Source organism: Leiobunum rupestre, chromosome 5 (assembly GCF_980474605.1).
Source record: "Leiobunum rupestre chromosome 5, qqLeiRupe1.1.hap1, whole genome shotgun sequence".
Classification (NCBI taxonomy): Eukaryota; Metazoa; Arthropoda; class Arachnida; order Opiliones; family Sclerosomatidae; genus Leiobunum; species Leiobunum rupestre.
In genome coordinates, this window is record NC_143388.1 from 15,788,224 (window position 1) to 15,803,435 (window position 15,212).

A 15,212-nucleotide genomic window follows, 5' to 3' on the forward strand; every position below is an offset into this window, starting at 1 on the left:
AGCAGAGTTTTTAAAACCGAAGAAAATTTAAATAAGTTTGGATGTTCTACTGAAGTAGCGCTATGTTGTCTTTGTGAAAGTATTTGGACTAGCTATAAAAAGGAGTAATTAGATTTGGTAGTCAGCTTAAAAGTCGAGATTGAACTGATCTGTTGGTATGGGAGGCCAATAGTTTAAATTAGAGTTAAAGCGTACACGATTAGTCCCAGAAAATTGATTGTTCCTTTTTTATGAACTATTTAACACCAGATATCTTACACTAACCCGAACAACACGACAGAATTTTAGTGAAATGACATCAAAGAGCCTGTTCAGCTAGTAATTTATAGAAAGGTCTATTTAACATAAAACTAAATATTGGGTTTCACTCTTGCATTAATTTATAAATATTTGTTTTTCACTTTTTTGACTTTTCAACTTGGTTTAATCTCCCAAACCGTGTAAAAAATATTATTTAATCACAGAAGTATGCAATTTAACATAAACTAGATATTGCGTTTCAGGCCAGAGAAGTTGCAAGGTCCGCCTCGCAATTGAAAGTTGAAGAAACGAGATCCACACATTAATTAAAAATACTTCCGCATAGAGAAACACACAATATTGTACAATGCTTAGTCGAAATAAGTGTTCTCACGTTCTATTCTCAATAGTTTTTTGGCCAATCCCGATGAATTACTTGAACCGTAAAAAGGGGTCAAAATAAAACGACATAGGCAGGGCTCTTTGCTTGGAAACCGCGTTAATTATGGGACAGATATTAAAGAAAAAATAACCGCCGAAGAAATAACAACCAAACTGTAACTTTAACACCCTAAAAACGTTCTATACTCATCTATACTTTCAACGAAAATGCCGGTTCCGTCGCGTTTCCGGAAACGCAAAAAAGGGATTCCCAAATACATCGTCTGCTTCACGATGAAAAAAAACTAGTTTCAAAAATTAGGGGGAATTTTCTAAACGGTTCCAATAAGATTGTAAAATTTAGGACAAAAAAAACCGGGTGTATAAGCTACGGACGCAATCTGGAACTCGATAAGAGATCTTAAATCGCTTCTGGTGATTTTAAAAATCCCTCTATTTTCATCTGTATTGAACAAAACGTGTAAAATTGGTACGCGAGATGCTAAGCTTATTCAACCGCGTTCAGATGTTACGTAACCAATTATTTGTCTGTTCTTAACGCGTCACCGAGCGAAAGAAAGGCTTTATCTGTATAGTTGAAGGCGGGGAATTAAGCCTTTGACTGAACCGTCCACTTATCATTGTCATTTTAAATTGAATTTTCTTCGAGAGTTCTTTAGAGTAAGGGCTGTTTTTGGATTGATGGCGCTTTGTCAAAAGAGTAAAAACTTGTTATTAAACCAAAACGAGGTTTCGTCGGATGTGGCTTACTTCCGGAACTATTTAAAAAACCCGAAAACTTCTTCATTTTCGTTTTTTTCTTTAGTTAAGATTTTATTGTAAGTATTTTCAGGGGTATATACTTCATATATAATTTCCACACTGCGGTAGGCCCCCTGGCGAGTAAAACAGGTATTAAGAGACCTCGATATTTATTTTGGACTCAACAATGTAAATTTTAGGGATTTATTAAAAGTATTTTATTATTAAGAAAGGCGTGATTTTTCAACACTATTTTACCGAAGTGGGGTAAAAGCAATCGCCGACTTTTTACAATATTTGCGGAGCTGTACTACACCGGTACCTCCTTTTAACGATAAATATTTCCTGCGCGAAGGAAATAATAATATATTACAAATGCGGTTAAACCGCGATTCGATCCGATTATTTCTGGGTCTATTTGATTTTTAGGTCTGATTTATTAAACGCATCCACTCGGGGATTCTTTTGAAACAGGGCGTGATTTCATCACTGTCAGAAACGGTGGAGAGTTAAATTTTTCATTAACCAGGAAATGTAACGTGTACCAGAATTTTTAAGTTAAATAACTTGTTGGTTGGGTAAAACTGCATAAAGTTATTGTGTGTGTATTCGATTGGAAAAAAATACAAATTTAATTTCTATCATTATTAATAATAAAGTAGAATTAAAAGAATTAATTATACGTAGAAATAAGGGCTTTAAATTAATTAATTAAACCACAATTTGTTTTAAATTTTTCAAAACGATTATACATTTCATAAATTAGATTATTTTTTATTTTAAATATATTTGTTATTGCTAGGTTGATATTTACGTGAAAAATAGCCTGTTTAAAAATTCAAAATAGTGTGAAATATTGTATTTACCTAAAATTTGAATTCACTTGTTATTATTTTCCAAATTGGGAATGCCACTTTTAAATTTTAAATTATTACTATTATCGTATTGTAATGTAATACGCGCAATACGAAATTACGTAGTATAACCAAAATTTAAACAATAGGACTATTGTATTTGATTCTAAATTCACCAAAACAATTGAGTTATAAAATATTCGGCATAAGAATGTGAGAAAATCATAGTAAAATAAAATCCCTCAACCGTGAAGATATAATATACCCTTATTGTTTGACAAAAGAACACGATATATCCGTGGATAATCTTAATAATTTATCACGTATACGTTAAGATATTACATTTTATTGTAATATAATAATATTTAATATTATATTATTACACAAAGTACTTAGTCAGATTTTAGAAATTATTTGATTACTTTGGACAGTCTGACAGATAAATATTATAAATTACACCCAGCAATCTAAATATAATGTCCTTGAAAATTATATTTCGTTACGCTGTAATTACATTTCTATTTATTTATTTCTTCTTTAATTTGTGTACCGGTCTAACATAAAGTGTTATTTCAAATATATAAAAATTAATTAAGTTTTTATGTTTATAGCGACATTTGAATGACTGTTTTGAAGTACTGTCAATAATAAACAAATTAAGTAATTTATATTGTTGAGCCCACTCTTAAGCAAGTGACTCATTGTATAACGAATTGAGAAATTGTACATTGGGGTTATAGCTAAACGAAATGGGGTTAACACTGACCCGGTTGGAACTTTCTTCCGATTCTCCAAAGAAAAAGTTCAATATTTTATTCATTTTCTTTTCATTTTAGCGATAAAAAAGTACCTGTGTGGTAATCTAACGCTATCAATAGATTGGTTTTCCAAAAACCCTAAAGGATTTTCAAGAGATTTCATAGAGGTCGGGGATGGTTAACTTTTATTCAATAGATAAAGCTCTCAAAATTATCCGTAAAACGTTTTGATCAAGTAATTTATATTCCTGTATTATCCGATTAATTTTTTTGATAAATTTGTAAAATTAATCGGAAAAACGACGTTTTTTTCGATAAAAAGCTCAAATTTTACGAATAATACATGTTTTTTTTAATTATTTTCCGAAATATTAACCGGTAAATTTCTTTGTTTACATTTTTTTCCCGAAAAAAATCAATTTAATCATGGATAATGATTAGCCGTCACCGACCTCTAAGATTTCAAGTTGAACAAGGTGGGTTTAGAAAAATTATGAACGTTATTTTCAAAACACCTCGTTCGATTATTCGAAGAGTTATTTATATTAACAAAACCATTTTCAAAATAATAATTATCTTTAAATCAACACAAAATATTTATTGATTTTTGATTTGCAGCTCGGTATGGAAAGAATACTAAGAATTATTTTAAAGGAAATGTTTGAAAAATTACCTTTTATGCAATGTCAAAAATAATTAATTTTTAACTCAATAAAGCTATTTAAAAATAAAAATTTTCATTATCTTTTAAATTCGGAAAGAATAGTTATGTATACACTAATATCGGTGAACTAATAAAAAATCATTTTAATGAGATAGAGAAGCTCAAGAATTATTTATTATATTTTTAATTACATTGTTATTTTGTTTTTAATTTTTTAATTTAAAAATCTCTAAAACCATTTTAGACTAACATTAAAAACCACTCTTTTTCTAATTCCTTTATTTAAGGAAAGTTTGATATAAATAAATACCAAAGTTAAAAAACAAAACAACTTTTTATAGAAAACCTTTTAAAGCCAGCTTCGTAAAATAATATCTTCCTAAACTGGATTAATAGCTCGAAACTATAAAACTGCGAAAAACAAATCACGCCTTAAGCACGTGAAGAAATTATGCCGAAATTAAAATATCAATCCAATTAAATTTATTCTAATGTAAAGTCCCGTTCGTATTTGTTTCGTTACTTGGAGATACTCGCCGGCAAACAGCTACAAAAAATGAAATTAAGAAGATGAAATATGAACTGGCTATAACGGTACTTCAGGGAATAAACAGAAAACTTAATACCCGCTTTCATATTTCCACATCCGACAAATTTGTCTGATAAAAATCGAAAGTTCTTTCGACAACAAATTATTTCAAGGCTATATTATTTCTCTCGTATTATGGCCGGAGGCGGCCATTGCGGGGGAAAATTATTGGAAAGCGAGATTTCCGACGAGCCTTTTCCCTATTGGCGACCCATATTTTTCCATTACGTAAAACCCACTCTATTTGCACGCTATAGGCTCGAAGGCCCATTGCCGAAGACGTCGTTCACGTTACGTCTATCAGTATTCGGACACAAAGACTTTACCCTTCCTTCGGTCCTTGATATCGCTGCCATTTTTCGAATGAGGTGAATGTTTTTATACCTAATAATTATGAGGTAACAGAACAACGGTGGTAACCTAGCCGACAAGATAAAATACTTGAAACAAAAGTGAGTTTTGTATAAGTTAATGGCAAACTAAGTGAGGTGACAAGTTCAAAATACCCGATTCTTTGCGGCCCGAATGCTCTCCGGGCTATTTAATTGCCTACATCATTTTGGTATCCTTTACGGAAAAACGTAATTGTCATAAGTGAGGTTGAGCACCTTACGGCTGAACGGCAACACCACTAGCTACAACGACTCTAACTTCGAGGTGCTCACAGATCGAGGGGTAAGACAGTCTCCGATAATCTGTACACCGAGTTCGGGCTTTTAGCACTGTTAAAGGTACATATTTTCAATTGTTCGCGAGTTCCATTTAGCACTGTCAAAGGTACGGCAGTGTAGAGTTCGCAGAGAGTCTTACCCCTCGTCACAGATCTTTCTGGTGATTCCATTGAATAATCCACCGGAATTTACTCAACCTCTCTTTATTAAATCAGATAATAAATCTTTGAACTGCCGTTTGTATTATCAGATTATTTAATTACGAACCGAAGATAATCTCAAATTTCATTCTTAACAAATCGTAGATCTCTTACACTGACATTGTGAGTTCACATTGGATTTTGTTTCACATTTCACCTTCCATCACCATGGTAACGCTGGACCTAGCGAAAGTGAATTCGAAGCTATATCTATCTTCGTAACCATGGTGATGGTTTTCTTGGTACCAGAAAACAGCCAATACCATTGAATGACGCTTTTAACACAAAGCTAACCGGTTTTTTTCGCGTTGAATTAATTAAGGTAGTTATTAAATTTAAGTTAAAAACTGGTCTGAACTAACTCAGCCCAGTCACCGATCTCTTCAATTATCAGAATCAATGACACTTTTCAAACCCGGTGTTTTTCAGGAGGAATTGTCCTAGGTAAGTCACTTACGCTGAAGTCGTCGCTTCAAGCAATAATGAAAGTCCTAAGATCAAAAGGCGGTAGTAATTACCCATAGCCCAAAACATTTAAAAGAGTGGCACCCAATGGACCCATTTTTTGCTAATTAAGTTATAAGTTAACCAAAAATCTATTGTTCAGCCAGACTCGCCGTCACATAACGAACGAAACACGACCTATTGCTTATAATATCGGACGCAGTAATGTTCCGAACCATATTGTCTGGCAACGGTCAACGTTGACTTAAGAAAAATGATGCCGTAACTATAAACAAAATATGGTCACGGAACGATGAATTCTTCGATACGTGAGGATATATAAGCTTCTTTCTGTGATTTTTCAGACCCTTAGGCGCTCGAAGAAAATGATTATTGTTTGAATATCTGGGAAGGGTTATTGTACGGCTTCTATCTTATAAATGGTCATTGTATATAATCCGGGTTACGTTATTTTAATTAGTACCGGCGTTAGTACAATGTTATCTGAGAAATGTGGAACAGAATTTACCCGTCTAACATTTCATGTTGTTTCTACGCATTTCTTAAGCATACCGGGCGTATATCTAGTTATAAATTGTAATGATTAGGAAATACCATGTTGTAAGACACGTTAATAAATTAAATTCTTTAACTGTCCAAACTCTGCTTGCGTAAGAATTCTTAAAGGTAGTTTAAATTTGGAGGTTCGATGTTCGATTTAAGAAATTTATCTTTTTGCCTGTAGGAACCCTGTTGGTTGACTTCTAAAGTGAAGAGTTTGTAGTAGGCTAGTAGCCTATATTTCTACTGCATAATGCAAACTTTGTACACTTGTTTATCTTCCTAGCTTAGTGGAAGGAGATTGCTGTACACTTGGCAAAAACAAAAACTCCCATCTTAACTCATAACTCCACTCTGTGTGAAATGAGGTTTCGAAGTTAAATTACTGCCTCTACAATCACTAACCAAAATTTTAAAACACGTGATATTCACTTTAAGGTACTCTGTACATAAGGTTATGTATAAAAAGTATTTCGCATTAAGCACGTGAAAGTAGCATGCATACTGATTAGGGCCCCTCAGGAGGTGAAAGCTGCCCCTTCGACCTTCAAAACGAAAAAACCCCTTATCTCTACTAGCAGATGAAAAGCAACACTAGAACCTTTTTTTCTAAATCTTCCGTAATAGTTCGGGTTCGGTCAAAATAGGGTAAGTGTATAGATACCGGTTAAAGATAATTTCTAACGCCTAAAAAATTGTCCTTGAAGTAGAAGTGAAGAAGAAATAACTCACTCTGCAAGGGCCAGTTTTCCATGTTGCGCAGGGCCATGATGAACTTGAACATGCTGGCTTTGCAGACGGCGGACATGTTGCGACCCGCTTCGGAACGGATGATCAAAGGCAGCGCTTCGCGGACGATTTTGTCGATCAAGTCTTTGCCCTTTTTTTGAACCGTGGCGAAAGAGTTCAACATGTTCAACTCTGGTTTGGGCGTTGGCGGAGTTTCTTCCGTCGTGGTGGTCGGTAGGGTGGTTATTCCGCGCACACGGCCAGCTGACCTCGTCGTGTCATTCTGTCGTATCTCCGTCGATTCTACAAATTTAAATTAGTACATATCATTAAAATTAAATTACTTATTATATTAGGCTAATAAAAATCAGCACCACCTTAGGCCTAAGTCATCATGCGACTTTTGAAGCCCTTAATTCAGGTAGCCGGGTTACAATGCGTAGGAGGGTGGTGGCAAGCCCTGCATGTCACGAGTTCGAGCCAACAGCTCCCTACACTAACTATTACCGTTAACCTAGACAAGTTTTTATGGAAGGGGAAACCGAAGAACTCGGGGGAAAACCCCTTAAACCAGTGGGGAGAGAACTTGCAAACTCAACGCGGAAGGAGTTGTTCCGAATTTTCACCCAGTGCCACAAGTTGGGATCGAACTCGGCTCGTCTTGCTGCGAGGCGAAAGTGCTAACCACTCCGCCAAAGGTTATTTATTAAGAATTATTTACAATTTATTTACAGTTTAATCGTAAAATAACTGTTTTCGTGACAATATGATTTTTAACATAAGTAAAATAATGACAATAAGGATGACACTTGCTATTCTTTTAAAGCTCATTTTCTGACAGAATTTTTTTTCGACACTTTCGACCAGCTCAAACTTAGACTAGCAACCGAACTGAGTAGTATATTATTGTCCTTGGTATTTCGCTTTGTGCATATTCAGACACTATCGGTCAAGCTTGATTACGCGATTACTCTGAAAATAAGTTTCGGTGATAGCTTTTAATACTTATTTTTATTATTTTACTTATTCCATTAAATTACAAGAATTATGGAAAATCAAAAAACATTAATTGAATTTGATATTACACTTTTTAAGAATGGTACCGATATTCAAAACATGTACCATCGCAGGCTGTCGCTGATTTTTCAAAAAAAACGTTTCAGAAGAAAAAATAGTGCTACTAAAATTATTACATCCTGAAAATATGCTTTGTAAATAAGTAAATATCATTACGTAGTTGAATTTCTACATTTTAATAATTAGTTGGTGCATTCATAAACTCTCATTGAAAACTGCCTCGAGCTTACAAACGTAGACGCTCATTTTAATAGTGTAGTTGGATACTTATCTGGTATGTGTTATATTATATATTTCTGACTGTACTATATTATATACTTCTGGCTGTACTATATTATATACTTCTGGTATGTGTTATATTATATACTTATGGATGTACTATATTATGTAGTTATGGATGTACTATATTATATACTTCTGGCTGTACTATATTATATACTTCTGGTATGTGTTATATTATATACTTATGGATGTACTATATTATATACTTATGGATGTACTATATTAGATACTTCTGGCTGTACTATATTATATACTTCTGGCTGTACTATATTATATACTTCTGGCTGTACTATATTATATACTTCTGGCTGTACTATATTATATACTTCTGGCTGTACTATATTATATACTTCTGTCTGTACTATATTATATACTTCTGGCTGTACTATATTATATACTTCTGGCTGTACTATATTATATACTTCTGGATGTACTATATTATATACTTCTGGCTGTACTATATTATATACTTCTGGCTGACTATATTATATACTTCTGGCTGTACTATATTATATATTTCTGGCTGTACTATATTATATACTTCTGGCTGACTATATTATATACTTCTGGCTGTACTATATATTGACAGCTTAGGCTAATTTCAATAAGCTTACGAAATACGTAAACAAATTTACGCAAAAACACTAAATATCTCAATTTCAAGCTGATCAACATGCAACCTTTAATTCAAACGTTACCCGAACGAAAGCGAACACAAAATTATAAATTAAAATTGAATGACATTCGGTTTCATAAAAACGTATCAAACTCAATTTCTTCCCAGCAGAACGAACACTAGGAATGCAAAGCGTTGCTTCCTGGAAGTAGAGTTCAAAGCCTGGAAGCAAAATTCTCCAAGTCTAGAGTAGCAACGTCATCGACAATTTCACCCGGGAACCGAAACTAGATTCGTGAAATCGCTCCTAATCGAATATCGGTTAATCCAGTTCGACCAAACCGCTGGAGCTCCCAAAGAAAGAAAAATCATCAAAACAACCCACTTTCTTCTCGCTGTATTACATTTTATTGGCCGTAAGTTCTTTTATTAATACACCTAGTCATCGATAAGCACGTGGCTCAAACGGAGAAAGCATTTAGCTAAAAAGTACGGTTATAACTAATTAATTTATTGATTAATTAATTTATTTATTTATTTAAATATAACTTTATTTACCTTCATAACACGGACAATTATCGTGCTAAGATACCAAATTTATTTCAGTATTGAGAAGAGTGTATTAGGTACCGGTATTACCAATTTTAACAGTTGTAAGACTTAATTAAAGTAATTTCAATAATTTATTAATTAATTTAGCTCTCTCGAAAACACCGCTAATTTCCGTGCTAAGATTTAAATTCTACCAGTGTTACTAATTTTTAACATGTACATAAAAACATTTTACAACTTAATTAAAATAATTTAAATATTTTTAAAATAATTTATTACGATCCAAAACACCGTCAATTTTCGTGAGAAAAGTCTAATTTATACTGGTATTACTAATTTTAACATATTCATAAAAACTTTTGAAAATTTAATTAAATTAATTTAATAGTTAATTACTTTACCTCCAAACCACCGCCAACTTTCGTGACTGAACTTATTTGGTAACGGAATTGCTTATACAAACGTATACATAAATACTTTTGAAAACTTAATCAAATCTATTAAATCATTTATTTATTTACTAATTTTATTCCAAAACACCGCAAATTTTCGTTAGAAGAGTTAAATTTACATATATTACTAATTTAAAAGTATACATAAAAATATTTTAAAACTCTAGGTAATACTATAAAATACAATACAAATATCGTTACCTAAAAATTATCGTAAAAGCATTACTTACCATTTATATTAGTGTTATCAAAGATCGTGGTATCGTTGGCAGTAATAGGCGTTTGGGAGCTCACCAAAGTTACAAAAAACAGAATTGTCACCGTCAGAAAGGTGACTTTGAAGGGCACCATCGCAACGCGCTACTCCACTTTAAGTTACTAAAAGAATTGTTGTCGTCTGTGGTGCGACACTCGCGTCGATGGTGGCGTACTATGTCCCCGGTACTCAACCTCGACGACCGTTACTTTGCAATAAACCGAACCTGACTAGATCAACTTGTAAAATAAGCGAAAGTCGAACCGGAGAAATTTCTTATCTAAACTCGCTGAAGAAGGCAAAAAGCGGCTTCTATCCCCCCCAGCGCGTAAAATTTTATCAAATAACTAAAAATCCGGCGAGACGACCTCGTTATAAATTGGAATTCTGGTGAAGCCAAGCAACACGAAGCCTTTACCATTTCCCGCCGCTAAATTGCGCTATCAACTAAGCTCTTTCCCCCCTACTAACATACATAAAAACTTGCCCACCCATCGGAACTTTCAAGTTACGAACTTTCGTCGTCTAACGGTATATATCTTGTTGACGTCATCCTGACCCCGTTTCCGATTGGCTAAGGTAGACGAAACCGAAAGTGATAATTTAACAGCGCCCCGTATCGGAGGACCCCGTCGGTAATGAGGTGAACTAATTACCGAAATAGCGAAAGTGTGAAAGTCGGTTTCTTCGGGAAACGTACCGCTTTAGTACCATCTTCTGCCGTCTCAAATTAATTAACATATATTTAAGAGGGTGTGGATGCGTTATGTTAATGGCTCGCGTCAAGGGGAGAGGGTTTATTTTGAGACAACGAAATGACAGATTCCTTCGTAATTAACCCAATTTAGACTAACTAGACACTTAAGTTGAAGGAAGTGAACTCTTCAAGGGTGGTGCGATTGAAATAGGTTTACGAGATATACTTAGAAATAGATTTACGAGATATTGGTGAATCTTTAATTCTTTAAAAGGGCTGGATCCTCTAACAAACCCCCGCGATGAAAACGATTCTGCATTCAATTGAAATATTTTAAGGTCGTTTGCTCGTGGTATTAAAATAATACCATATTTTCCAAACTATTGGATTTAATTTCTACAAAATATTTGGTGGAATTGCTAATCTCTAATGTATTTATATTTAATAGGAAAATAAAATATTTAGTTGGAATTTACTAAAATAATTTATTTATAAATAATAATAAAATAATACAATTTTTGGTGGAATTTAGTTACGTCATTTATTTATAAATAATAATAAAATAATACAATTTTGGTGGAATTTAGTAAGGTTATTTATTTATTTATAAATAATAATAAAATAATACAATTTTTTGTGGAATTTAGCAACGGAATTTATTTATAAATAATAATAAAATAGTATAATTTTGGTTTAATTTAGCAACGTAATTTATTTATAAATAATAATAAATTAATACAATTTTGGTTTAATTTAGCAACGTAATTTATTTATAAATAATAATAAATTAATACAATTTTGGTTTAATTTAGCAACGTAATTTATTTATAAATAATAATAAATTAATACAATTTTTTACGGAATTTAGTAACGTAATTTATTTATTTATAAATAATAATAATATAATACAATTTTTGGTGGAATTTAGTAACGTAATTTATTAATAAATAATAATAAAATAGTATAATTTTGGTTTAATTTAGCAACGTAATTTATTTATAAATAATAATAAATTAATACAATTTTGGTTTAATTTAGCAACGTAATTTATTTATAAATAATAATAAATTAATACAATTTTTTACGGAATTTAGTAACGTAATTTATTAATAAATAATAATAAAATAGTATAATTTTGGTTTAATTTAGCAACGTAATTTATTTATAAATAATAATAAATTAATACAATTTTTTACGGAATTTAGTAACGTAATTTATTAATAAATAATAATAAAATAGTATAATTTTGGTTTAATTTAGCAACGTAATTTATTTATAAATAATAATAAATTAATACAATTTTGGTTTAATTTAGCAACGTAATTTATTTATAAATAATAATAAATTAATACAATTTTTTACGGAATTTAGTAACGTAATTTATTAATAAATAATAATAAAATAGTATAATTTTTGTTTAATTTAGCAACGTAATTTATTTATAAATAATAATAAATTAATACAATTTTGGTTTAATTTAGCAACGTAATTTATTTATAAATAATAATAAATTAATACAATTTTTTACGGAATTTAGTAAGGTTATTTATTTATTTATGAATGATAATAAAATAATATAATTTTTGGTGGAATTTAGTAACGAAATTTATTTATAAATAATAATAAAATAGTATAATTTTAGTGGAATTTAGTAACGTAATTTATTTATAAATAATAATAATATTATACAATTTTTGGTGGAGTTTAGTAACGTTATTTATTTATTTATAAATAATAATAAAATATTACAATTTTAGTGGAATTTAGTAACGGTATTTATTTATAAATAATAATATAATAATACCATTTTTGGTAGAATTTAGTAACGTCATTTATTTATAAATAATAATAAAATAATACAATTTTGGTGGAATTTAGTAAGGTTATTTATTTATTTATAAATAATAATAAAATAATACAATTTTTTTGTGGAATTTAGCAAAGTAATTTATTTATAAATAATAATAAAATAATACAATTTTTGGTGGAATTTAGTAACGTAATTTATTTATTTATAAATAATAATAAAATAATACATTTTTTGTGGAATTTAGCAACGCAATTTATTTATAAATAATAATAAAATAATACAATTTTTGGTGGAATTTAGTAACGTAATTTATTTATAAATAATAATAAAATAATATAATTTTTGGCGGAATTTAGTAACACAATTTATTTATTTATAAATAATAGTAAAATGATACAATTTTTGGTGGAATTTAGTAACATAATTTATTTATAAATAATTATAAAGTAATAAAACATTTTTGTGGAATTTAGTTACGTCATTTATAAACAATAATAAAATAATACAATTTTTGGTGGAATTTAGTAACGTAATTTATTTATAAATAATAATAAAATAATATAATTTTTGGCGGAATTTAGTAACACAATTTATTTATTTATAAATAATAGTAAAATAATACAATTTTTGGGGGAATTTAGTAACATAATTTATTTATAAATAATTATAAAGTAATAAAACATTTTTGTGGAATTTAGTTACGTCATTTATAAACAATAATAGACTAATACCATTTTTGGTGGAATTTAGTAACGTTATTTATTCATTCTCAAAAAAATAATAAAGCATTTTGGTGGAACTTGGAAATGTGACGATAGTATTTTACATTAGGGCGACTGATGAATGGGAAAATAACATGGAGTTCACGCTATGTGGAAATGACGTATATCACAAAAACCGATTTATCAATAAGCTTGTATTGGGGTGTGCCTTTTAATAAATATATGAATGTTAATTAAAATTAAGGCACTGAAAACGAATTTTAAAGATAAATATTGTAAATAAAATATACCAGATGGCGTTACTTCTACCGCTGCTCAAAATCTCTCGCATTATTCTTAACTGATTGTTTTTATTTCGTAGTCCATCAATAATCAATAATTAATAATAAAATGGCCAACCTAAGCTAGAGTTATTTTGAAACAGCGACCTTTTCTTTAAAAAAAAATGTATAGTATACTACTTCGTGTGTTAGTAGTGAAATGACATGGCTTGGTGGGAACGCCCGCTTATAGGTCAATCTCGGTGAGGAAAATTACACGTTCAAACCCCTTCGTGTAATACCCAAGGCACCACCTAAGGCCTAAGGCCTAAGTCATCAAGCGACTTTTAAAGCCATTAATTCAGGTGGCCGGGTTACAACGCGTTGGAGGGTAGTGCCAAGCCCTTCAAGCCACGCGAGCCAACAGCTCCCTACACTCACTATTACCGTTCACCTTAAATGGGAATCAAAGAATCTCGGGAAGGCAAACATTGAAAAAAGTAGCAGAAAGGAAAAGTTTGAATCACTACGAGAATAAACGATTTAGATCCGTAGTAAGAACAAGATTTTATTATATTTAGTTTTTTTACTATAAATGTAAAATGAGATATATATTAATTAATAATTATTGGTATTTATTGCTTTACCACTAACGTAAAATTACCGACATATAAACTACGAATAATACAGATAATTTTAACAAAATAAGAAAAACGTCCACACTATGACAGAAAATTCCCAATTTGAGGATTCAAACTTAAATAAAAGTAAATTTTCTAGTAAAGCGGCGGTGACTCAGTTGTAAAATCTGGCCTACCATGCAATAGAGGCAGGTTCGATGCACATCCAGCACGAATGTAATAGAGAGTTTCAGCAATCCATTTCTAGGCGTAAGCGCGAACGTCTACCGAAAAATGTATCTGACGTTGGGAACGCGAACGTCTACCGAAAAATGTATCTGACGTTGGGAACGCGAACGTCTACCGAAAAATGTATCTGACGTTGGGAACGTCCGGTACACAGAAATCCCACATTTAAAAATCAGACGACGAGTGAAACTAACAACAAAGACTATTTTTTTAACTAGTTAAATCGTACAACAAACAAAATCTTGTGTGTCACTTTTTTTTCTAAATGAAGTTTTATTGGGTGCATATGTCATCGTGACCTCCACCCCATTTTTTCAAGTTAGAAAGATGTTGTTGGTGCATGTGGCCTTATCATTATCCTATTTCAAACCTATAGATGGCACCGTATTTCACTTCGATAAACGAAACTTTTACCCAAGCGTCAGGAAGAGACGTAGACGTTCGCATTTACGCCTAGAAAGGGGTTGCTGAAACTCTATTCCTTTCCACCGAAGTTAAATTTATTTTTCGCTTACATTCAATCGGTTCGTATTCCTGTATTTCAATTATGGATGAACACGCTCCTGCTATGCAGCTGACCTAAGTTCGAATAACAACTGATGCTATTGGCCCTAAAAATAAGACGTATATCGTAACCCGGCCAACTGAATGGCTTTAAAAGTCGCTTGATGACTTAGGCCTAAGGTGGTACCTTGGATATTAGCCTAGCTGAAAAAAAAAAACAATTGGTGGAAGTCGTATAGTATCGTATCGGTGGAAGCCTTGC

The 15,212-nt window shown here is 31.3% G+C and overlaps 1 protein-coding gene across 1 annotated transcript in view; it reads right to left on the reverse strand.

The window, feature by feature from the left end:
• Positions 1-10,289, reverse strand: part of LOC149943636 (nose resistant to fluoxetine protein 6-like) — a 28,569-nt gene extending 18,280 nt beyond the window's left edge. Inside the window, exons 1-2 of the mRNA XM_090175625.1 lie at positions 10,063-10,289; positions 6,857-7,156 (exon numbers count right to left, since the gene is read on the reverse strand). Coding sequence (XP_090031751.1) covers positions 6,857-7,156; positions 10,063-10,183 — 421 coding nt within the window. The 5' untranslated portion in view covers positions 10,184-10,289. The remainder of the gene's footprint in view (positions 1-6,856; positions 7,157-10,062) is intronic.
• Positions 10,290-15,212: the final 4,923 nt, after the last annotated feature.